Raw genomic sequence first — 25379 nt, forward strand, 5'->3', positions numbered from 1 at the left:
ACGTGGTTTGTCATATCATTAAAAATTTGATATTTTAACTCTTGAGGTATTTGTGATCTTTTGGGATAACGACGGGGTAGTTTTAATCCCAAAATGTTATAAAGGATATAAGTGATCTATTTCACATAATCCAAAGCAATTTTAATCCTTTTCCAAAATTTGAATATTAAATGATCATTTTTGTGCAAATCTCCCAAACTTTAGTAGGCGTTTGAATATGCCATATGAAATCATGACATGAAATTAATGTTTGGACATGCGATTTCCTGCTGATTTCGTCTCATGATTTCAAAAACCAGTACACACAACTTATGTTTGTTATTGAATTAATAAATATTGTATTTTTAAAGAATATCTCTATGATTATTTATCATGCTATTTAAACTTATGTTTATTTGATAAAATTGATAAAGAAATCAGATAATTTTTATAATTTTACCTGTTTATGAAAATACACAATATAAAATGTTCAAATAGCAAGGCCAAACGGGTCCTTGTTCGTTGCTCGTCATCACAAATCACATATTAGAATATTTCTTTATTCCTCTCACATCTCTTCATCTTCAAGCCCCAAATTTGTGGTAGAAACCCTAGAAAATTCTGAGATTTTACCGCAGATTATGATATTGAAGTCATTCGAAGTGCTCCCTCTTTGTCTGTAGCTGCTACAGTTTGAAGTACGAAGACAGAGAAGGTATGTATGTGGCTGCATTGCCTCCTACTTATATTGAGATATTCCAAGCTGCATGAGTCTTTTACGGATACATAATTGATTGATCGACTTTATTTTGTTTATTGGAGTAGTAGGAATGGCTGATGTGCAAGAGAGATGGTGTGTGGTGACTGGAGGAAGAGGCTTCGCTGCTCGGCATTTGGTGGAAATGTTGATCCGATACGAAATGTTTCAAGTTCGAATTGCAGATTTAGGTCCAGCCATTAAGCTGGAGCCTGATGAGGAGGAAGGCACAGTTGGAAAAGCTATGCGATCAGGCCGTGCTAAGTATGTATCCATGGATCTTCGTGACAAGTCCCAAGTACTCAAAGGTCTTTCCACCTTTTAATATTTTACTCCATTTTTTTGTTTTGATAACTGTGTTTCCTGGTCAACTTGTGTGAACCTCCACTAATTCCACGGGTACATGCTACCCTCAACATCACAGAAATAGATGAAAAGAAATCATCCTAGTTTTTTGACTCCGCTAAAATTTGAACCTAAGATCTCCTAACTCTTAGTCCACTTGATTGATTATAAGTTACACCCATAGGTGCATCCAGTTTTATTTTCTTATAGAAACTCTTTAACTTGCTCCCCACTGCCAAAAAACAGATTTTTAATTCTCCAAATGAGATTAATTCCCTCATCTCCCCTCCAACCTAAGACATTGGTTATATTTAGAACCTCTAGTTCTAAAAACTCCTATTTGTCGTAAAAGACAAAATATTGAGTATTGTAATGAGATATAAGCTAAAATAGAGCTAAGTAAAACATAGAGGATGTATACGACCTACCCGTTTAGTTTGGGATTGAAGTGTAGTGGTAGTTATTATTGTTTGGTTTTAATTTTTCTTATAAAAGTTATTTAGTTAGCTTATCTGTGATGTCCTTTTTATTTATCCATTGTATAAAATGTAAGAGCTATAGACATCAACGCTTTGCCATAGCAGATCCTAGTGTTAGCAGGTCTATCTGCTGCCAGCTTAGTTGCGTGGACTCTTCACTTTTGATACCGCACCCGTGTAGGGTTCTCCAAAAATACACTACTTTTCAGGAATCTGACACGTACCCGTTGACATTTTTGAAGTGTCCGAGCAACATAGGCTGCCAGTAGTGCATGATTTTGGTGTAAGAGAAAACTGAATCAAATGTTCTGTTCAACACCTTTGTCTTTATCATAGAACATGAGCATTTGTCCATATTGACTATAAACAAATGTAAGTTAAGGTAGTGAGAAAACTAATTGTTGTGTACCAGGTACCTGAGAAAATGAGCAGCTTGTTTATTATTGACTGGCATTTGGTCCTGTTTTCAGCTTTTTGGCCAGAATAGTAAAACATGTGGAACTTCCATATGTACATCGAATATATGCTATTCCTTCATTCCCATATTGATTCAATTAGAATAACATATGCCAATTAATCTTCCCCTGTAAATTTAATTTAGTATCTAAATTAGCAATTTTCTTGATGGGTAAAGTGTAACATCTATTTATAGAACCAACATAAACGTTAGACATCTTTTTTTTGATGGGTGAAGTGTAGCTTTTATTTATAGAACCAGCATAAATGTTAGCAATACATTTGTAGATTCCATGTAGTGCTAACATTTTTCTTTTAAAAATGTCTATGCTTAGCAATAGATTACCAATTTATTTGTGAGCCATTGGTATTGATGATCTCGATAACTTGGTCTCTAGCTGAAAATTGAAAGATGTAGCTTATCAAGGGTATAAGTTTTGGAGGACCAAGCAGTTTCAAAAAAACAAGTTTTGAAGGAGGTTGACAGTGCTTCCAATTATGGGTTGTGATCCCTTATACACCTTTAAATGACACTCAATGTACTTTTAACCTTAGTATGAAAGCAAAAATGTCAGTTTCCACATTTGGGACTGTTACAAATAAAATTAGCCTGGCATCAAAGCACATGGCCGAATTATGACAGGAATTGTCCAAGACCATCTTATTTGGGTTAAAATATTCAAAATAGCTTTTCTTTAGTTATGTAGTGTCATAAATCTTCAATTGATATCTTGCAGCGTGTGAAGGAGCTGAGGTTGTCTTCCACATGGCTGCGCCAGATTCATCCGTCAACAACCACCAGCTTCATCATTCTGTTAATGTGCTAGGTACTGTTTACAATTAGGGAAAGCTTTCATTGTCAGAAATTTGACTTGTAAATGTATTTTTCTTGTTTGGCTTCCTGTTTCCTGTATGAGAGTTTTATTCTCCTCTTTTGTTGAACAAATATAAAGGAACCAAGAATATCATTGATGCTTGTGTTGAGCTAAAAGTGAAGAGACTTATTTATACCAGCTCCCCCAGTGTGGTGTTTGATGGAGTTCATGGTATTATCAATGGGGATGAATCATTACCATATCCTTCGAAGGTATAGACTTTGTTTCCTGTTTAGCATCCAAATGAATCTTTGTCAGATTTGTCTATAACATACTTTGTTACTGATAATGTTTTCAGCATAATGATTTCTATTCTGCAACTAAAGCTGAAGGAGAGGCACTAGTTATCAAGTCAAATGATACTAAAGGGCTCCTGACCTGCTGCATTAGGCCCAGCAGTATTTTTGGCCCTGGCGACAGGTTGTTGGTTCCATCACTAGTTGCAGCTGCAAGGGCTGGAAAATCTAAGGTGACTATATAATATGTCAAATTTAATGTTCAGTAGTTTGATTAGAAAATGTGTTATGAGGAACTTTCTACTAGTTCACTATTAATTTTTATTTGTCTAAATTTTTTGTAATGGTGAAAGAATGATGGATTTTAAATGTCTTCTATTCTCTATCTACTATTTGAATGATTTTGACAACTTCTTTGATTCTTAATTGTTCCAGTTCATTATTGGTGATGGCAACAACATGTATGATTTCACATACGTAGAGAATGTCGCACATGCTCATGTATGTGCCGAACGAGCTCTTGCATCAGGGGGTGCAGTTGCAGAAAAAGCGTCTGGTCAGGTAACATTTCGAATTTTATTTAATTTCTATGTTTTGTATAAGCTTCTGCTATGATCTCATGCTTTGCCATATGCTTTCAATCTAATGTATCCTATGAGATTCCGACTCTTCAAAAATGTTAATGGGTGCATCATGCATGGCAGATCCTCCAAAAGTGGTGCATTTTTGGAGTTCATAGCTATTATATGTCTTGACCTGTGAAGTTGTAGCCAACATATGGAAGTACCCAGGAGTAAGCAATGTAATAGAAATTCTTGGGTTGCACCAATAGAGAAAGAAGAAGATAGTCTTTGAATTACTATTGAAGTACCATTAATTTTTGTACTTCGCGACATGCGTTTAATGTCACAATAATATTAAGATGAATATTATATCTTGCAGCAACAAAAGTTGAGCCATCGATCTTTGGTTTTAATTGAAAGATCTTAAATCAAGGTCTTGCAAATGTTTATACTGCATCATGCAGCACCATAGGTTTGGTGAAGCTCACTACTTTCCTTTAGGTCCATGTAGTTTCTGGTTCCTTTTTTGCTTAATATCTGTCTTATTTATTGGCGTTTTCCACTAAGGACTAAATGCGTAAGTCGTTAAACTATTGAAGGGTCATTGGCTATTGTGTGGTAATATATTAGTTATACTTCTTTGGTAGGCAGAGCCTGCAGAGGTTTCCTCATCATCTCACTTATCTTAATAATGTTCTTTGCTTCTCTGACAATGCATTTAAAGAGTACAGACTTATCAAATTGCTGGTTATGCGGAACTATTATAAAACTCTATTGGGTAACACAGATTATGCCGGTCGTTATAGTTGAGAACACTTGTGCATCCATTATTATCTAGCTTACAGTTTCTGTGATCAAATAAGAAACCTTTCTTGTAGTTAGATTCCTTATCTGTTTAGGGAGCTTCTATATATTTGCCTTTGCCCTCCTCCCTGTCACAATTATACCGTAAACGATCAAATAAGAGCACCTTTGTTGTCTTTCTTTTCTCTAGCAAGTATGGGAACTTCCACCTTAGAGTTCGTCATGATTTTCTTACCCCCTTCCCTGCGTTATTATGGTTAACACCTCTTTGTGAGGTGAGGTTAGATATGAAAATGGTCATATTGTCCATGTAGACTTGTGAGTAAATAATGTTTTTTATATTATCAAATTTCCTCTGAGAGGAACATATTAGGAGTTCTTTTGCTATTTTTTCAATGTTAGCTCTGTTGAATAATAAAGCCTTGATAAAAGAATGCTGTTTGCAGGCTTATTTTGTCACAAATATGGAGCCAATAAAGTTTTGGGATTTTGTTGCACTTATTCTTGAAGGTCTTGGTTACGGAAGGTATTCTTATTTTATGCCTCTGGCTTTGCCAGAAAATTTTCCCTACACAATTCTTGTTCTATCTATTTTCTCTGGAACACTTTGTGGTCTTGTTATGAAAAACACTCTAAAGCTTGTCTAGTATAATTCCTACTTTGCAGATGTCTGGAATTTTATCCTGCATGGATCCATCATTTGTCTTGACATACCGGTGTCTAAATTCTAATGTGTCTGATAAGGGTGTGGGTACTTCCTGTGATGTCTTCAAAATATACTGAAAATTAGCAAATAAGTTGATGTACCTGTATAAGATATTTCCATGCAACGTACCAAGTACTTACATGTAAACAAGTCCGAGAAACATAGAATTTACCTGCTTTATATTTTTTTGTGATTTGGAGATAAGTTTTACCAAAAAAGTTCAAGTACATTACATAAACAGTGAAGAAGGCATCCTCTGTCATGTAGAACTAGGGAGAAACATTATTTCTTAAAAGCTTTTAAGTTCTTTCTGTTCATAAGCTGTAGCTTTCACAAAATTAAGTATTTACAGAAACCACTTGCTGGAACATCAGCCTCATTTTGATTGTTTAACTTACAGAGCAGAACCTCTGTTATGCTTAAAGTTCTATCTTACTGGGCGTCTGGGCCATAGTAGAGGGGTTCCACAAATTATGGTGGTATATTTAGTTTGGATTATGACCACCAAGTATGAGGCATCTTAGGTTTGTGTATTGAAAGAAAAAAGAATGTCAGTATATAATATATGGTTTGCTACGCTTGGTTTTACTGCTGCTTAAAAAAAGTAGATACTAAATTGTTAAATGGCCTATTAAAGTGATAAAACTGTGCACCTAGTAAACCCGTACATCCATCTCAACATCTTCATCACCACCACCTTCATCTTCTGAGAGAGAGTTCTTGATTGGCCAACACTTCGCCCCATACAATATAGCTGGTCTAACAACCACTCCATAGAATTTGCATTTAAGTTTAGGTGGCACATTTTTATCACTCAAGACTCCGGACGCAAGCCTCTATTTCATCCACTCGGCACCAATATGGTGAGTGACATCCTTGTCTATCTCTCTATCTCCCTGGATAGTAGACTCAATATACGTGAAACTACCTCTCTTTTGGATGGCCTGTGTATCAAGCCTTATTTCCACCCAGTTCCACACCATTCTCATGCATCACCTCACTAAACTTGCTCTCCATGTATTTAGTCTTGAGCCTGCTGGACCTAAACCCTTTAGACCCCAGGGTGTACTCCATACTTCCAACTTAGCATTAACTCCTTCATGAGTGTCTTCAATCTAAACTTCGTTATCCACAAATAACATACACCATGACACCTCACCTTGAATTAGCCGCGTCAAAACATCCATACCAAGCAAATAAAAACGGGCTAAGGGTTGATCCCTTGGAAACCCCATCAATACGGGAAAGTGCTTCCAGCCTCCTTACTCGGGATTATTGAAAGAAATCACCTAACATTTTTCGTCTTTGCTAGGATTTGAACTCTGATCTCCCATAGTTTTTCCCCACTTTATTGTTGGCTAGGCCAGACCTTGAATGTTGGCTAAGGGTTTAAGGGTCTGAAAAGTAGCGTGCGAGCTGGTGACATACAATATTGAATATAAATAAGGGAAGGTGAAATGGTGTTGGCAAAATCAAATAGAATGTTCTAAGAGGGCATTGTTAAATGAATCAACTTATGTTTGAACTTTGATGTCTTGTAACACAAGCAAATTGGATCAGTAGAACTAATAATAGATCAAATAGAGACCACATTCGTGAGGTAGTTTTGAACTCATCTATTTTTGCTAACCGTGGTGTTCGAGCTAGCTTGCACACACCTCGACTAATTCCATGGTTGCTACCTCTCACCAACACATGTACCGGGTAACTCTATCTACCAAAGCTTGTACATATAGGAAAAAATCACGTACTGTTTTTTTTTTGTCCTCTGAGATTTGACTTGAGACCTCATGGTTCTCAACCCACTTCATTAACCATTAGCCCACACCCTTGACTGAAATTTTGAGCTGATTTTAAACTTTCAAAGAGCCAGTTATGGGTGAAACCCATGTTCAACCCTTTTTGTAATACGAATCACACAAAATGCTGAACTATGGGGTGTTTTACACAAATAGCCGGCCGGATTCAATATTTATTTTTCCTAGCCGGTATACATAGATTAAAGACCGATTATACATGGATGGTTATACACATATTATATATGGATTATACATATATTATACATCGACTATTTTTAGTTTATGAGCTGGGGGAGCAGCTATTTAGATTAATTCTTTAAATAGAGGTGGTTTTTGTGACTTTCAAAAATTTGAGTTGAGATAGCCAACTCAAAATGATTGTTAATTGCTTTGGTTGTAAGCTATGTGAATGGATGATCTAAAAAGCCTGCGTTTCCATGGACTATATTAAGGTTAAGTAGTGAATTATTTTTTGCATTTATGTTCCAGAAGTAGAACTATCCACTCAAACAATCAACAAGTGAAACTATCCACGTATAAAGTAAAATCTGATTTTGGCTGTAAGATTATGTATATGTGCATAAGCATGTATCTTAGTGCAAGGGGTGGCTCGCTATGGTGGATGTTGTACATTATCTTTAGCCAATTTGGGAGGGATTGATATCTTAGGTGCTGTTTGGTTAGTGTTTTAAGAGAGTTATGTGAATTCTCAAAAGAGGATCACAGGTTTCCGGATGAACAACAGAATGGGAGAGGGTAAGAGGTATGCCATCTATTATATGCAGATGACACCATATTTTGTGAGCCAACAGTGGATCAAATTAGGTTTATTAGTCTAATTTTGATACTCTTTGAGAGTGCTTCAGGGTTGAGAGTCAACTGGGGAAAGAGTAGCGTTTTTCAAGTTTTGGAGGTTCCTCGGGTTCAGAGCTTGGCCAACATACTAGGATGCAGAATAGAAAAGCTACCAACCACTTATCTCGGTATGCCCCTAGGCTATAAACACAACGCACTAAAGATATGGGATGGGATTCTAGAGAAAACTGAGAGGAAGTTAGCTAAGTGGAAGGCCCAGTACCTATCAATGGGGGGTAGATTAATCTTGATAAACTCTGTCTTTGATTCACTACCTACTTATGTGATGTCACTTTTTCCAATCCCAGCAATAGTGGTTAAAACACTGGATAAGATGAGGAGGAAGTTTCTGTGGCAAGGTAATAAAGAGGGGAAAGGTTACTGTTTGGTGAAATGGAAAACAATGTTGCTTAGTAAAAAAGATGGGGGTCTGGGAATCAGAAATCTTAGGCTGCAAAATGAGAGTCGACTATTGTAATGGTTATGGAGATACATCAATGAGGATAAGGCTTTGTGGAAGGAAGTCATTGTGTCTAAGTATGGCGAAGCTAGCCCATGGTGCACGGAAATGGTAACTGATACCTATGGAGTGGGAGTATGGAGAACAATTAGGAATTTATGGCAATTAATGGAAGAGAATATTTGCCTCAAGGTTGGCAATGGAGCAAAGACAAAATTTTGGAGAGATAGGTGGTTGGATCAAACTCCTTTAAAGGAGGCTTTCACTAACCTATTTCTTATTTGTGTAAACCCAGAGGTGACAATCCAAGAGTGTTGGTCCACACAGGGGTGGGATATATATTTTAGGAGGCGTTTAAATGATTGGGAGATAGATAGGGTAGTCCTGTTACTGGGAAAAATCGGGCAAGTTTCTATTAGCAGTACAGAGGTTGATATGCCTCTTTGGAAACACTATGGTAATGGGATATTTTCTGTAAAGAGCGCCTACACAAGAGGTCTCCAGGTGACTAATACAAATTCTCAATGCAAGTGGAATCATTTCAGGAAAAGCAGCATTCGTACCAAAGTTAAGTGCTTCACTTGGTTGGTTATCAAAAGGGCCTGCCTTACCCAAGAAGTGCTACAGAAGAAGAAGAGACAATTGGTTTCTAGGTGTTTTTGTATGGTGACTGATGAGACAAATAAGCACCTTTTGTTGCACTGCAAGTGCACTGCTCAGTTGTGGAATTTGTTTCTCAACATTACTGGCTGTAGCTGGGCCATGCCTGAGCATACATCAAGACCTTCTTAGCTGCTGGATCAGAAGAGGGGGAAGTAAGAGCCAAAAGAGATGGTAGAGATTGATTCCCTCATTATATGGTGGTCAGTATGGAGGGAGAGAAATGCCAGATGTTTCGAAGATAGGTCCAATCCCATTCATAAAGTCAAATGGAATTGTATTGTATCTTTACTCTTTTGGTGTAAACAATTATGTATAGAACAGTGTTCAGGAAAGCGAGCTCTTCATCGCTTAAAGCGATGAAGCGAAGGGATGTGAGCCTTCTACGCTTCTCAGACTAGAATGAGCATGTGAGCGCTTCATCGCCTAAAGCGTGAAGCAGGGCCTTATCGCTTTTTACCGCTTCACGCTTCCCTGAACACTGGTATAGAAGATACTGATCAGATTGTAGATCTGATAGGGAGTCTGTAGTTTAACTTTTTGGTGGTGGCCAGCATATCCTTAATGCTGAAGAATACCTAAGTTGCTCGGACTCGGGTGCGGGTATCCGAGACGGATGCGAATCCGAGAGTCGGATTCGGCGAAATCCAAATTTTAAGATTCGTGGGTGCGAATCCGAGTATGGATACGGGTGCGGGGATACGGCTAAAAATATCAATATTATAAAAATATAGTTATGATTCATTATAAATTCATAGTAAAACTATAATTTCATAGATATTTTTTCATAAATTAAATGAATTATATTCTTGTTACATGATTTATATCCTCAACTTTCCTTAAAATAAAATAAAAGCTGTATTGATTTTATTAACTTTAAAATGGAGTGAATAAAATAAAAGCTGTATTGATTTTATATGTGGCTCTTCCACACTCCACATAACAAGTCAATATTAAAAAAAAATTAATATTTAAACTTTTTCCAACTTCCAAGAAAAAAGCTGGTTCCTAGAAAAAAGGCTTTTGAAAGTTTCAATAAAAGTACATCTCTCTTCTCAATTCTTCTTCTTCCTCTTCTCAACTCTTCTTCTTCTCTCTTCTCAACTGTCAACTCTTCTCTTTCGCCGGCGATGTCGCCGGCGACTTGCCGGCGTTGTCGCCATAAAAATAATTTTCTCTTCTCTCTTCTCTGTACTTTTTTCAAGCTTTGTACTCTTTACGTCGTCGGAAATTGATTTTTTCTTCCCCAATCTTTTCTCGGCTGCGGTCAAAGCGTCTGGATCAGATTGACCGAATCCGACACGCACCCCGCACCCGCACCCGAGTCGTGTCGAGACGGGTTCGCCTGCAAAAATGAAGAGTCCGCGCAACTTAGAAGAATACAAACTTACCTATTTCAAAAAAAAAAAAAACTCAAAAAAAAAGAGAAACAATCTACGTAAATAAAATCAACACAATGTCGTACATTGTTTGATTGGTGATTTTAGTAGAGTTGATCTTTGTGATTTTAGCATAGCATATGTAGTGTTTGGTCAGATTTTTTAAATTTTTTAAAAATAAATAATACCCACATAAGTTAACGAGGGAACTCATTATTTTTAGCTGGTAGAATATTAATAAGAATATGTGTACTAAATACTACACGAATTAGAACATTAAATGACAAAATAAACTATACAATGTTTATTATTTTGTAATATATCAAACTAAACATCCTACAAGAGATAATTCCTACATCACAGTCCTTGCATTAAATGACAAAATAAACTATACAATATTTGTTATTTTGTAATATATCAAACTAAACATCCTACAAGAGATAATTCCTACATCACAGTCCTTGCATTGCTAATACATGCGTTACTAATCCTTGCATATGTAAAAAAATCAACACAATGTCGTACATTGTTTGATTGGTGATTTTAGTAGAGTTGATCTTTGTGATTTTAGCATAGCATATGTAGTGTTTGGTTAGATTTAAATTTTTTTTTTTTACATAATACGCACATAAGTTAATCAGAAAACTTATCTATTATTTGAAGCTGGTAGAATATTAATAAGAATATGTGTACTAAATACTACATGAATTAGAACATTAAATGGCAAAATAAACTATACACTGTTTATTATTTTATAATATATCAAACTAAACCTCCAACAAGAGATAATCCCTACATCACAGTCCTTGCATTGCTAATAGATGCTTTACTAATCCTTGCATATCTAAACAAAACGACCCCTTAATATTTCCTTCTTTTGCTTCTTGCATCTGACAAGGATGTACCTTTTGGTGTGAATTGAGGAATAGTGTGTTTAACCTGGTTTGTTAATGTCTAATTTAGTTTTATTCTTTTGATAAGATAACAGATTTCATAGAACGCATCAAGAAGATGCATCGTTTACAAAGCATAGAGAAGCTCAAGACATTGTTAGCTCTATTACAAAAGGCTAATCTAAAGTTAGGAGCTAACAAAGTCCAAAAAGGTTTCAGGAGAATTGACTGGGGGAAAAATTGCTCCAGCTGCAGAGGGTTGTTAAAAGTCTATAGTTAAGGATGTAGCTTGGGGAAGAGGTGCCTTCAAAGCATCTATTGTTAAGTTCTGTCCATACTCACCAAAAGATGCAAGCTGGGATCATCTTTCATACTTCCCTAATGGGGGTTTCCGACCATCCATGAGCTCAAGCTAACAAGTGCATCTTTAATGCTACTTGCATAAACCATTTTAGACCAAAAACTGAGATGGACATGTTCCATATGCCTGCGGTTGTTGTACAATGAAAAAGATGCCTGTTGGTCTTTAGGGCCTGGTGACACATGAAGCATCTGTTGACAATGTGGATTTTTCTCCTGATGAGGCTGTCTTGGGTGAGGGAGGCTTCATGAAGGGCTAGCAACGCTAAAATAAATCACCTTTGGGTGTAACCTGGTTTCCCAGATTAACTTCTATGGCCAATTAACTAGGATTGCATTTTGAGCACATAGTGAATAGTATGCTGCTTTCACAGAATATTTACCAACTGCTTTATCCCCCCCAAATGAGTCTGTCAGGTGATTGATCATTGATCTGGACAAATCCTAGTCTCTCCAGTAGTCCAGTAAGCTGAGAATGTCTTGTAGTTCCCAATCTTGGAAGTTCCTCCTGAATTCAGTATTATTTTTTCACTTATGCTGTTTAGATGGTTGATCTGGTTATCAATCAGTATCATCTCTATTTTGTGTTAGGACCAAGTGGCACTGTGTGATTTGGCTCTACATACAGAGTTGGCTATGAAAGTGATAAAGATATATGAAACATATTAAATTAAATAGGTTTCAACAGGTTCAGATTTGTTTTTTTTTTGGGTTTCTTTTTTCTATTTGGTCAGATTACTCAACATTTATCAGCATGTTTGTATATGAGAGAGAGAGAGAGTGTGTGTGTGTGTGTGTTTTCTTGGTTATCTGTTACCTGTAAAATCAACTCACTGTAATTCCTAGCCAACTGAAGCTGTCTATGATGCCCATGACATTTGCAGATGTAATTGAATAACAGACCTGATTTTATTTTGTGCATTCATGAAAAGGAACTATGGCTTCACTGTTATTTCTAGGCAGTTTTTGGTTGCTTCACATTCTAGTAGATACCATTTGTCTTTTCTGCTTTTCGTTTACCTCATTTCTTGTGATGTATATCTTTATTTCTGATTGTTCATAGTATGCAGGCCAAGAATCAAAATTCCTGCTTCTGTTATGATGCCAATTGCATATTTGGTGGAGTTAACTTATAAGCTGTTGGCGGCATATGGAATGAAGGTCCCACAGTTGACCCCGTCAAGAATCAGACTCCTATCTCGTAGCAGAACATTTAGTTGTTCGAAAGCAAATGATCGCCTTGGCTACACACCAATTATCCCACTTCAGGTTCCCGTACTTTCCTTGAAATTGATCTATTGTGTTCGGTAATTCCACATATAAACCATAGTCCCCACACTTTCCTTGAAATTGATCTATTGGGTCTGGTAATTCCACATATAAACCGTAAATGCCATGCTGTATCTTTCTTTCACTGTCTGAAGTGTTAGGGGTTGTTTGGTATGGGGAATGGGATAAACAAAGATATCCCTCCAAACAACCCCTTCAGGTATTCTACTTATAATCTTCTGCACTGAGTAGTCCTTATTAACTTCTTAAGGATGCTTTCATTTCTCATGTGGTCAGTGTTTTCAGCTAAACCATATTCTTGGACTTGGTGCTCTGAGTTTGAACTTTTTATAGATACTCATTGCTTCGCAGATGCATCAGTCTGAACTTCCACTATGAAAGGAATTATGGAATTAGATTATATTTATACCTAGATTTTAAGTGTTGCGTATTTTGTTGTAGGCCCTCGTTTCATAACATCACTACAAATGATTATCATTTTCCCACAGTTTCTTTGGCTTTTGTTCTAATTATGTACCCTGTGCTGATGCGATTCTAATTCTTTAGGAGGGCCTAAGGAGGACAATTGAATCATATCCGCATTTGAGAGCTGAACAACGGCTAAAAAAGGAAGGCCCTTCTAAAGCTTCTCTATTTCTCGGAAGTGGGAGAGGTATGCATTTGACCTCTTTCTCATAACTTGAACCTCTTGTCTCCCCCATCTGAAATTTAACAATATCTTATTTCTCTGATGGATTATTTTATTGTATAGCGAATGTATTGCATCTATCTATGGGATCCTGCTTAGGATAGGCCTTCCAAAATTTATTACATGGTATTTTTCTTGTAGAACATCTCATTCAGGTCAAGAAAATGAATGTGACTTGTCAAGAAATTGAATGTGACTTGTCTGAGTTAATGCACAGATCAAATTTCTTGTCTGAGTCAATGCACTGATTAAATTTGTCAGAGTAATTCAATAGCCAGGGTAAATCACAACCTTGAACTGGTCTCTACTGTACATTGTTATATGTCAAATTAAATATACGAGGAATATGCCTCTTGCATTATTACATTATCGAACTTATCTACCACGCCTGAAGAATGAACAGAAAGACATCCACAACCAGTAGTTGGTGGACGGTGGAGAGAGAAATGTTTGTATTATCACCATCTCTCTGTTTGCCTTCTTGTGGAATGATTTTAAAAAAGCTTTTCAGCTATGATGCTGACCATAGTAGTGCACACAATTTTGTAAAATTTTAAGCCCATGGTTTCCCCTCTGTCAGCATCAAGTTGATTTCTGTTTCTGTTGGGAGTCGGATTTGAATTAGTCATCAGTCTGAAACTGGAGTAGGGATGACAATGGCGCGGTGCAGGCCGGGGGCGGGAAGGGTTGTGCTTAACCCGCAAATTTTTAATCCGGCCTGCCCCGTATAACAACTTTTTTCATTTTTAACCCGCCCCACTCCGCCCCGCACAATTTTTTGATATTTTTATTTTTTCTCTAGTTAAGTTTGATATACTAAAAATAAATTCATTTTTTTCATTAAGTTGTATTTATTTAATAGATAATGACTTAAAAATTTACATATTAGAGGTCAACTGGGAAACATGCAAGAAATTGTTTATTTTTTATTGAAACACTTTCATTTACTATCTTGAATATTATAGTAGCTTTAAAGAAATTATCTTAATAAATAATGCTCTATCACTCTTATAACATGTAAAAAGTTTAAAATTGAGTTTGAACCCACATAAAATCACATATACCAGCAATCCACCCTGCCTTGCATTAGTTAAAAAAACCCACTTCAACCCGCCCTATACAACCCTAAACCCACCCCGCCCTGCCCCATTGCCATCCCTAAACTGGAGGCTTACAAACTAAGCGTCCGGAGACAATTGTTTGGTTCTCTACAATGTATAAAGTATTTTTTTTTGAGAAGGTAACAATCTTGTATTATATTCCAAAAAATCAAACCTGCCACAACTTGTTACAGGTTTACTAATTACAATTGAGTATCAGGAAGATCTTCAATCCTAAATAAACAAAAATTACAAGGTGCCTAAAGCATTCATTACTGATTCTAGATCTTCCATATACTCCTGTTTACACCAAAAGTGAAATAAAACCAAGCAATTCATCTTCATCTTCTGGATGCTGTTACTTTTGTTCTGGAAGTGTATAAAGTATTAAAGTACAAACTTTACAAGTGGGAGGTATTAGGGCCCGTTTGGACATGCGATATGGAATCATGATTTGAAGTTGAAGTTTCATTTTGACATGCAATTTGGATTTTTCAAGGTGTATTTTTTCTCATAAACATGAAAACCCCATAGATTGTGAAAACTATCAAAAGTTTCCTTATTCTTATACAATCTTACCAAATGAGCAAACCATAGTTTATAAACAAGATAACGGAATATCCCAAGGCAGCACATTGATAAATCATATATCTTCATGTTCCTTCAATAAATGTTTGCGATTACAAACTTCCAAATACACATAATTTTATAAAGATCCACTAGTCAACAATAGTAGTAACTAGTTACTCTTAATATAATCCTTTCACGTGGTACGGACAATCTCCTCACGTCGAGCATGAGTAATCATGATTTGGAATCTCAAATCTTGCTTTTTGGAGAATTTGGAATATGAAATCATGACTTCAAATCACATATCCAAATGCAGTTTTGAAATCATACTTTTCAAATAAAATCATGATATGGAATGTCCAAATGCAAGCTTACTGTGCAATCTCAAACTGGTTTTTCCCTTGTTTAGGATGTTTGTCCAGTATTATCTGGGAGAAATGGATAAATACTCTTCACTTTTTCATCTGCATACTGAGCAAAATTTCAACATTTTGACACTTCTTAGATATATTGCATGTTTGTAGAAGATTGTGTGTTTAATGTGAAATACTGCGAATGACAAAGACTTGTATTCTATTTTAAGAGAAAAACGGAAGTTCTGACTCAACCTGTGTGACTGTATTTTTGCAGTTGCTGACACACTTCTTTGGAGGAATAAGAAACAGACACTAATGGCAGCATTAGTTCTAGCTGCAATTTATTTCAATTTCATAGCTTCTGGCTCCACCATAATAACCTCTATATCAACAATTTTGTTGGTGGCATCGGTTTTCTTGTTCATCCATGGGAGACTGCCTCAGAGAATGTATTCATCTGTACCCTCTCTCTCTCTCTCTCTCTGTCCTTGTGTTTGTCTGTGCAGCAGGCATCTATATGGATTGGTATCATGTTTTTGTTGAAATTTGTTTCAGTTACTGCTGTAATTTTTTAGCATACTAAGTTGCTTAAGGTTAGGACTTGGGATGAATCTACTTTTTTGAATTTTAAATTTCTAGTAGATTTGTGTAGTTTGTTGAGATATTCTAGTTTCTTTTTTTGAATTATTGTTGAGCATATTTCTGTAGATTATGTTTTTAAGTTGGCTATTTAAAACCCTCAATGCTTGATAAAATTATTGAGAGACATTTTTAATCACACTTTAAACCATTTTCGCTGCACTATCTTTTAACAAACCAACAAAGGTATCAGAGCTTTATTGGTTTCATCTAAGGAACCATTTTCTTAAAAAGGAAAGCCCTTTAAACTTTTCAAACCCTTTTTAACCAATACCAATTTTTAACCTATTTTTCAAACGTGGCAAGCAACAGTCTCTCTTTGCCTGCCCCATCATTTTTCTCTTTCTCTGGTGAAAACTATCAACAATTTTGCAAATCCTACAATTGTCCATATTAAAGAACTTTCGAAAGAGCTTTTAAACAGGACAAGGTTATTGAGGGTTCCTCTTTCTGCACAAAACCAAAAGAAGAAAAAGAAAAAAGAAAAAAGAAAAAAGGAGAAGAAAGAACAATGTTATGAAAGTCTGTAGGTTCAAAGACTCTCAAAACGATCCTCAAGAACAAACAGTAGAAGCAGAATTTGAGGATCAACATTTTATAAATTGCAGCAACTAAAGCAAAGGAAGAGTGTGGAAGTTTGTTTTAGTTACTATGGTAATTCTTTAGCATAATAAGTTGATTAAATTTAGGATGAATCCACTTTTTTGAATTTTAAATTTCTAGTAGATTTTGTTTAGTTTATTTAGATATTTTAGTTTTCTTGAGTTTTTGTTGTGCATAATTCTTTTTTGAAATCAGTAACTTTGTATCATATCAGGATCAAAACAGTACTTTCCTAGTACTGAAACCATATATACAATAGAGCTCGGTTGTCTTCCCTCTCTAGCTATAAAGAATGTAGAACATCTATGATAGGCACAATATCAACTTCATCTTCTGCACATCACTCTTAAGCTCTCAAAATATTTGGAATTCCTCTCCTTCCAAATTGTCCACCAGATACAAGCTGGGACAATTCTCCATCAATTCCTATCCTTAGCATGTGTACATGCTCCCTCCCAGCGGCTAAGACCGTCTATTATCTTGCCTGGCATTGTCCATGCTATACCCTTAAGGTTTAGGATGATTCTCCACAAATGAGCTGTGTACGGACAATGCAAAAATAGATGGTTGACTGTCTCATCTATTTCGTTAGACATGAAGCATCTTGAGCACAGTGTCATACCTCTGCTCATCACGTTGTGCGCTGCTAAATTGGCCTCCTTTGCTAGTAACCATACAAAAAATAATACCTTGTGGGGGACTTTTATCCTCCAAATCTGCTTCCATGGCTAGTTTTCTATCTGGTCGTTCGACTGGTTCATAATTTTATAGGTAGCATTGACCTCAAAAATGCCTTTGGAGTTTCCCTGCCCCCATAAATGATCTTCATCAGCTTGAATCCCAGGAAATTGATCAAGTTTGCTAAGGAAATCAGCCACTTGTCATGGGCCTATTTTCAATGGCTTGTGGGACAACCTTAATGGCTTGCACAACAACTAAAAGGCTCAGTCCTAACCAACAAAAAACACTAAGGGGCTGAACAAATGTCCACAACAATACACACAAGGCAGCAATTGATGGAAGTAAATTTAAGGGCTTGTGGGAGGCAATATATTTTAAGTGTAAAATACAAGTGAAACTGTCCCACAGGACTTATACTAGCTGAAATGCAAGTCTACAAGTTAAGGGGATGAAAATCCCAAGGAAAAATGCTAAAAAAGATAGTCTTGGCACAAGGACAAAGGTTGGGGGAAAAAGCTAGTCAAGCTTTCCAAAAATGGCAAAAAGTCACTCCAAGAGCAGCTTTATCCCTCTTGGAAAACGTTTTGAAAAGGGTGACAATGGCATTATTTGGCCTCCAAGCATGTCTAAATAATCTAAAGAAGTTGGTCAGATGGAAAGCACAATATTTATCAAAAGGAGGGCAGGCTCACTTTGATGAATGCAGTCTTGGATGCCTTCCCTACGTACATGCTAACTTTGTTCCCAATACCTGCAGGAGCAAGGAAACAAGAAAAGAAAGGGATACCATCTGGTAAAATGGAAAGTTATGATTATGGGAAAAAACAAGGAGGATTAGGCATCAAAAATTTGAAGAACCAAAGTAACGCTCTAAAGCTTAAATGGTAGTGGAGATATGCTCATGAACCACACTCAATGTGGAGCAAGGTGATTAAACTGAAGTATGGAGAGATGGATTCATGGATCACCAAGGAAGCAACAATCCCTATGGTGTTAATGTTTGGAGATCAATTAGGAACTGGTGGCCTTCCCTAAGGAATCATACTACTATAACAGTACACAATAGTGTCAGGACACAATCTGGAAAGATGGATGGCTTGTTAACCAAAATTTGTCAGAGATCTTCCCTGGCATCTTTGACTTAGCACTACATAAAGACAGTGGCGGAAATGTCGTCTCCCCAAGGTTGGGATCTATCTCTCAGAAGGAATTTAAATGACTGAGAAGTTTGTAGAATAGTTGAATTCTTCAAAAGGTTGGAATCACTTCAAGGTTTGAAGGAAGGGGAGGACCGCCTAAGGTGGACAGAGCACAACAAAGGAAGATACAAAGTGAGCTCAGGTTACAGGGTCATGAATAGGGCTCCTCTAACCGTCAATTGACCTTGGAGACAAATCTGGAAAACCAAAATTCCACTCAAGGTGGCATGCTTCACGCGGAATCATTGAGAGGAAAATGAAGGAAATAATCTGTAGTTGGCTCCGGTAGCTTTAGACCACCGGAATTTTCTTTCAGTATGGAGGAAAAGCTCTTTTTCATTAGCGGGGATAAATCTTTCGAACTCAAGAATGCAGGGGATACACATTTCAGCTGGTTTTCATTGATAGAAAGAGGCAGGAGATTTACAAGTAAGGTAAGCTTAGATCCACACAATCTAAGATGGGTATGTGAGATCCTAATACAAGCTTCAAAGGGTTATGGACAACTATACAAAAGGTGGGGTAGAAAACAACAGCACAACCTATACAGAGTCTATCAAAACTTCAACGTATATGGCAGATTCATTCGCATTGAAGTATGGCATGGCTCCTCTAAATCTGCAGTAATCATTCCGGATGGCTTGTTAACCAAAATTTGTCAGAGATCTTCCCTGGCATCTTTGACTTAGCACTACATAAAGACAGTGGCAGAAATGTCGTCTCCCCAAGGTTGGGATCTATCTCTCAGAAGGAATTTAAATGACTGAGAAGTTTGTAGATTAGTTGAATTCTTCATAAGGTTGGAATCACTTCAAGGTTTGAAGGAAGGGGAGGACCGCCTAAGGTGGACAGAGCACAACAAAGGAAGATACAAAGTGAGCTCAGGTTACAGGGTCATGAATAGGGCTCCTCTAACCGTCAATTGACCTTGGAGACAAATCTGGAAAACCAAAATTCCACTCAAGGTGGCATGCTTCACATGGCTCTAACAATCTTCATTTTCGGGCTGCTTTGTCAAGATACAACCTTGCAAGGTCGACTTTCTCCTCCCAAGCTTTCCCCATATGATAAGCTCTCGGACTTTTCAAACCAGCATCAACGGACAAGGATTGAGGCATGTTGGTTTGAAATGTCCGGGTGCTTATCATATGGCGAAAGCTTGGGAGGAGCAAGTCGACCTTGCAAGGTCGTATCTTGACAAAGCAGCCCCGAAAATGAAGAAGTTTGCGGATGGTAAAAGTATGTGACATTCACTGCAACGCCCGCCAGTTTCAATGCTAAGGAGGCAGCTTGTATATTTTTGCGAGACGCTGTGAAGCATTGCACCCACAAGTCCTTGCATTTACTTTCATTGTTTGCTGCCTGGTGTGTATTGTTGGGGACATTTTGTTCTAGCACCTTAGTGCTTTTTGTTGGTTAGGACTGAGCCTTTTAGGTGCTGTGCAAGCCATTAAGGTTGTCCCACTAGCCACTGAAAATAGACCCATGACAATTTCTGCCGAATATGTTTTCAAGTTGTCTATTTAAAGTCCTCTATGCTTAATGAAATTTTTGAGAGACATTTTTGTTCTTTCATCAAACTGTTTTTGCTGCACCCATCTTTTAGAAAACCAACAACTACCATGGTACTACTGGAGGTGTTAACTATCAACTAGACTCTAGGTTTGTGAGAAGTATTCTTTTGTACTTTTGCTTGGCAAACTGAACTTTTCCCCCTTTCTCTTCCTGTCTCTACTCCTGACTAATGACATCTGTTAACTCGATGCCTTTTTCCTATAGCCATAATTCTTTAACTCCCGCTGTCCCATTTTATTGGAGGTAGTTTGACTCGCCACGGAGTTTAAGAAAGAAAGAAAGACTTTTAAAACTTGTGGTCCAAAATGAAGGATAGAAACTTGTTTGGCAGTAAATCATTTCATTAAGGGTAAGACATTTTATAGTTAAATTGTAACTTATTAATATAGAAATGTGTCATTCTTTTTGGGACCGAGTAAAAAGGAAAGTAATTCACATAAACTGGGACAGAGGGAGTAGTAATTATACATTTTCTTAGTGCGAGTTATTGATCATTTAGTTCTAGACATAGGAAAGTTTATCTGTTCCTAGCTGGCTTTTAGAAATTATTCAGCATTATGTTAATGGTCAATACTGATGTATGCAGTCTATTGCATATGTACTTTAAGTGGAATAGCCAGGGAGCTGGCATTGAGTCAGTTCAAGGAGTGACTAAATGTGCCTTCTTTTTTTCTGGTACAGAATGGGTTATAAGTTTGACAAAGTCCCTGTATCAAGCTTCCATGTATCGGAAGAGACATCGCAGCAATTTGCTCTGTCAGTGGTCTCAGGGTGGAATTCTGCAGTGAAGGGTTTAAAATCTCTTTGTAAAGGTGCTGATTGCATGTTCTTCCTTAAGGTAATTGCCAACATATGCAATCTATTTTTTTTTTTTAATTAGTGCACCAAGTCAGTGCTATATTGGTTTTATAAAGTAATTCATCCTTAAGTCATTAACATCATTCTACTTACATAAAAACACAAAATGTATAGGCGCTTCAATCTGTTTCTTTTAAGCAATACACTTCGATCAAAATATCTTCTCCATCTGTTTCAATTTATTTGGCCTATTTGACTTGGAGTTTAATCAAGTAAAGAAGACTTTTGAATCTTGTGATCTTAGATATGCCATGTGGAAAGTTGAAATTAAAGAGTTGCTAAAAAGAGGAAAGGGTCATTCTTTTTGAAACAAATTATAAAGGAAAGTAGGTCAAAAGTGGGAGTATTATTTAGTACCAAAAGTGATGCAATGTTTCACTAATATTTTGGCTGGCTATAAGTTGATTATGCAATCTGTTTTCTTTTTAAGACGTATGGATATTATGCATTCTTTTTCTGGAATACATGACACTCTTAGTAGCTGGAAACATAGGGGGAAATCAGTAATTATTACAGCATGAAGCTCAATAAAAGATAGAAACAGAGTGCACAGTATCGTGGACACCTGTGCAGTTTGGTAAATCTGGAATCGTAAAATGACCTAAGAACTTTACATCACAATTTGTTAAAACTTGAGAAGTGTTCAACAACATTGATAAGATAACAATAACAAAACAAGTAGCCTATTTAGCAATGAATGAAGCCCAACTAGAGACATCCATTGGCACTAGAAAACAAAGCAATTGATAATCAAGTTTTATCGAGAAAGATGGAAAGAATGCTCTCAGGCCCTTTTTTCGAGGTTGTCAGTTTTAGTCCTTTTTGAATTTTTCTGTCTCCAGTGGAGAAACTTTCCGGCTGCTCTAGCCGGAGTTTTCAATAGATATGGGAGAAGATAGAATTTTTTATAGTGCAGGGTTTAAATCCTATGACATTACTAGGAGATTTTCAGATTCAGAAGTATGGTTTGACTGGATCGAGCGCAGCAGATATTTAACGAGAGAAGTTACTATTAGCACTAATGTCATGAAGTGGTTGGTGTTCGTCTTCAATGCAGCTACAGAAGAAAAGAGGAAGACAGTAAAGAGATGGAACATGAAGGACCACTTTTCAGAGTTCTTTCGTACTCTGAAATATAATGAAAGTGGTAGGTACATCAGCTTCATAGCCATTCAAGGGGGAAGTAAATCTAGTATTATTACACCAGAGAGTCCTAATAAAGAGGGTTGGGGAAATATAGCCCATAAATTTACTAACTTTATCAATGATACAAACAGAGTGAAAAACCCTATTCCTGGCAGAAATAGACAAACAGAAATCTCGTACAAGGAGGCTTTCGAAAACAGCAGATGGATGACAGAGGAGACCAAAACAGCACGTAACAGCAAGAAACAACAAAATATCTGTAATTAGAGGTTCAACAAGGACAGAATCAGATCTGTTGAGCCGATGCCTAGTTGGAAAATTCAGATGTCGCCAAAAGAGACGCCAACTTTGAATGATGTGAGGAAATGGGCATGTAACACATGGAAGTCAACTTTTGGAGTTTATGTCTTCAGCATGAATGACTCCCAGGTATCTCTTTGAATTCCTGACGAGGAAAGCTGCAGAACATGTCATGACGGGAGAATAGACTTGGCAAAAGAAAAAATTAGATCTCCAATGGTGGAATCCTACCATCGGATGTTGGCCGGAGGAGATCAGCAGGGATTGGATCTGGGTTAGATTATTGGGTTTACCATTGAATCTCTGGTCACAGAAGATATTTGAAGAGATAGGTGACCATTGTGGTGGATTCATTGAAACAGAGGAGGAGACAACTCTGAGAAATCATCTTCACTGGGCTCGAATCAAAGTGAAGGGGGATGGAAGGAGATTCCTAAAGAGGTTGAAGTGGAAACTGAAGGCCTTATCTATACAATTCCGGTGTGGGTGGAAGCTCCGGTCACTGTGAAAGCAGATGGAAGAAGAAGTAGTGGAAAGTGAAGGCCTTATCTATACAATTCCGGTGTGGGTGGAAGCTCCGGTCACTGTGAAAGCAGATGGAAGAAGAAGTTAGGGGACTTTGAATTATCCATTGAATAATAGTACAGTGCCAGCGTTTTTTGATAGAGACATGAGGGCTGACACCTGGGTGAAATTGAAAAGGCATGTGGGCACGTCAGTCGATGGGGGAAAGACTTACTCAAAGGCAAATGGATTGCCAAGTTACAGGGAAGGGCCTCTTAAAGGTAATCATGGACCTTTTACTCAGCTGCAAAACTTGGGCCCAATTTTAAGCCCCACAAAAGCAGACCCAATAATTCAGAGATTTCCCAATTTTCTCTGAGAATGAAGCCCAATGTATAGACCCAGTTACAATTGAAATCCAAGCAAACACACTTACAAAAAGAAGAACTATATCGCACTTCCAGTCATCTACAATAACTCTGCAATAACTCCTGTCGTGAAGAACACAGTGAGGTACAAGGGTGAGGAAGAACATGCAGAGACACAAGAAGATCAATTCAACATTTGTATGACTAATACAACAGTGGTGGGGAATAAATCAACTGAAATCGTACATTTAAAGGAAAGCTCATCACCGAAAGAAGTTGGGATAGTAGACTCAGAGGAATCTAAGGCCTTGCAACTGAAGGAACAAAATGAAACAGCAAATTGCATGGAAGATGTAATTCCTTTGAAAATGCAATTACTAGTTGAGGAGGTTGTTCAAGACAACACTTCGGAATGGATTCAACAACACATCATCAAACTAAGCGCTGATTTGGGTGTAGATCTTAAAGGGTGTGATGAGAAGGCCAAAAAATTATTTATGAAGATAGACAACAACAATCGGATAACAAGGGGGAGCAAGCCATTATAAAAAAGAAGGGGGTGAATGAACTGAAAGGATTAGAGATTGATGCCAAATTCTGTAGTTATGGCTCAAGAAGTAGGGGGGGAGGGGGGATACCTGGCAATAAAAGATCAATGAAGTTGGAAAGAGTGCCTTGGAGTGTTAGGGGGTCTGAACTGTGGCAGAAAGAGGAGGCTAATCAGAAATATTCTACATACTTGGAAAGCTTATGTAGTGTGTCTACAGGAAACAAAACTAACAGGGGATATCACAAAGATACGGAAGGAAGTTCGGACAGACCAGTTGCGGAAGATACTCATTTATCTGTAGAGGACTAAGTGGGGCGAGGCCAGGGAACATAAAGGGATTGCTAAAATACTGGAACAAGGATGGCAATGCAGCCAAAGAGGAAGGAAGATGGAAGACTGCCCTTGCATGCACTTCATGGACAGTATGGAAAGAAAGAAATAGGAGATGTTTCTGAGACAAGCAGAGCATCTTCCAGGAGTTCAAAATGAACTGTTTATCTCTATTTTATTTTTTAGTGTAGACATAAATTATTAGCTCAAACAGAAGATGTTTTTGACGTTTTAGACTATCCATAGGAACAACAAATAGATGTTCAAGATGTAAGTTGTAACACCTTAGAAGGGGGACTACATATTTTGATGTAGTGTACCAATGGATATATATATTAACAGTTATCATTCTCAAAAAAAAAGAAAAGCAATAGCTACTCATGAGTTATTTCTCCAATGGTACAAGTTAGACAGGAGGAAGCTGGAGGAGCATTAGCCCTCATGGAGGTATCCAATTGGTTCGAAAAAATGTATCTTGATGATGACTCACCACCTTAGAGTTCGTCTTGAAGGTTCTGAAAATTAAGAAAAAATTGAGGACAATTGGTGAGGGTCAGAAGATTGACTGTCACGGTAACATCTTCATCATAATGTAGAGTTAAGAGGGATGTAAATTCTAAGTTACTTCCTGAATTATGACTATAAGGCCGTAAGCAAAAGAAAAGAGCAGGTTCTAAAAAACGTTGACTTTCAACTACAATGTATGCAAGGTTATGGAACTTTGACATTCATAGAAAATGAAAAGGTTAAGATGTCATTAAGGCGCTAGAAAAGGGGGATTGTGTGTTTAGGGAAGTAATGTCTCACAATAATTGGTGAGAGAACTATGGAGAGTGGATTATGAAGCTTAGCTTGATGCTGCATATTTAAGATGGGGGAGGCATCCTGTTAAGTTGGAGGAGTGTACTGTTCTGTGATGTTTGAATGATCTTTGGGTATGTATCTTCATAAAACAAACGTTCTTTGTGTGAGGATCTTTAGATTGAATTTGTGTAAATTGTGGGAGGAGGGGGGGG

The 25379-nt window shown here is 37.2% G+C and overlaps 1 protein-coding gene across 2 annotated transcripts in view; it reads left to right on the forward strand.

Moving 5' to 3' along the window:
- The first annotated feature begins 482 nt into the window (after positions 1-482).
- The window catches only part of LOC107011815 (3beta-hydroxysteroid-dehydrogenase/decarboxylase), a 26577-nt gene continuing 1680 nt past the window's right edge, over positions 483-25379 (forward strand). The window contains exons 1-11 of one of the 2 annotated variants that reach the window (XM_015211465.2): positions 483-694; positions 805-1044; positions 2754-2843; positions 2970-3103; positions 3190-3360; positions 3563-3688; positions 4941-5020; positions 12677-12875; positions 13443-13548; positions 15885-16059; positions 20989-21145. In XM_015211465.2, coding sequence (XP_015066951.1) covers positions 810-1044; positions 2754-2843; positions 2970-3103; positions 3190-3360; positions 3563-3688; positions 4941-5020; positions 12677-12875; positions 13443-13548; positions 15885-16059; positions 20989-21145 — 1473 coding nt within the window. In that variant the 5' untranslated portion in view covers positions 483-694; positions 805-809. The remainder of the gene's footprint in view (positions 695-804; positions 1045-2753; positions 2844-2969; positions 3104-3189; positions 3361-3562; positions 3689-4940; positions 5021-12676; positions 12876-13442; positions 13549-15884; positions 16060-20988; positions 21146-25379) is intronic. The other variant, XM_015211467.2, reaches the window with a different exon arrangement.

This window comes from Solanum pennellii, chromosome 2 (assembly GCF_001406875.1).
Source record: "Solanum pennellii chromosome 2, SPENNV200".
Lineage (NCBI taxonomy): Eukaryota > Viridiplantae > Streptophyta > Magnoliopsida > Solanales > Solanaceae > Solanum > Solanum pennellii.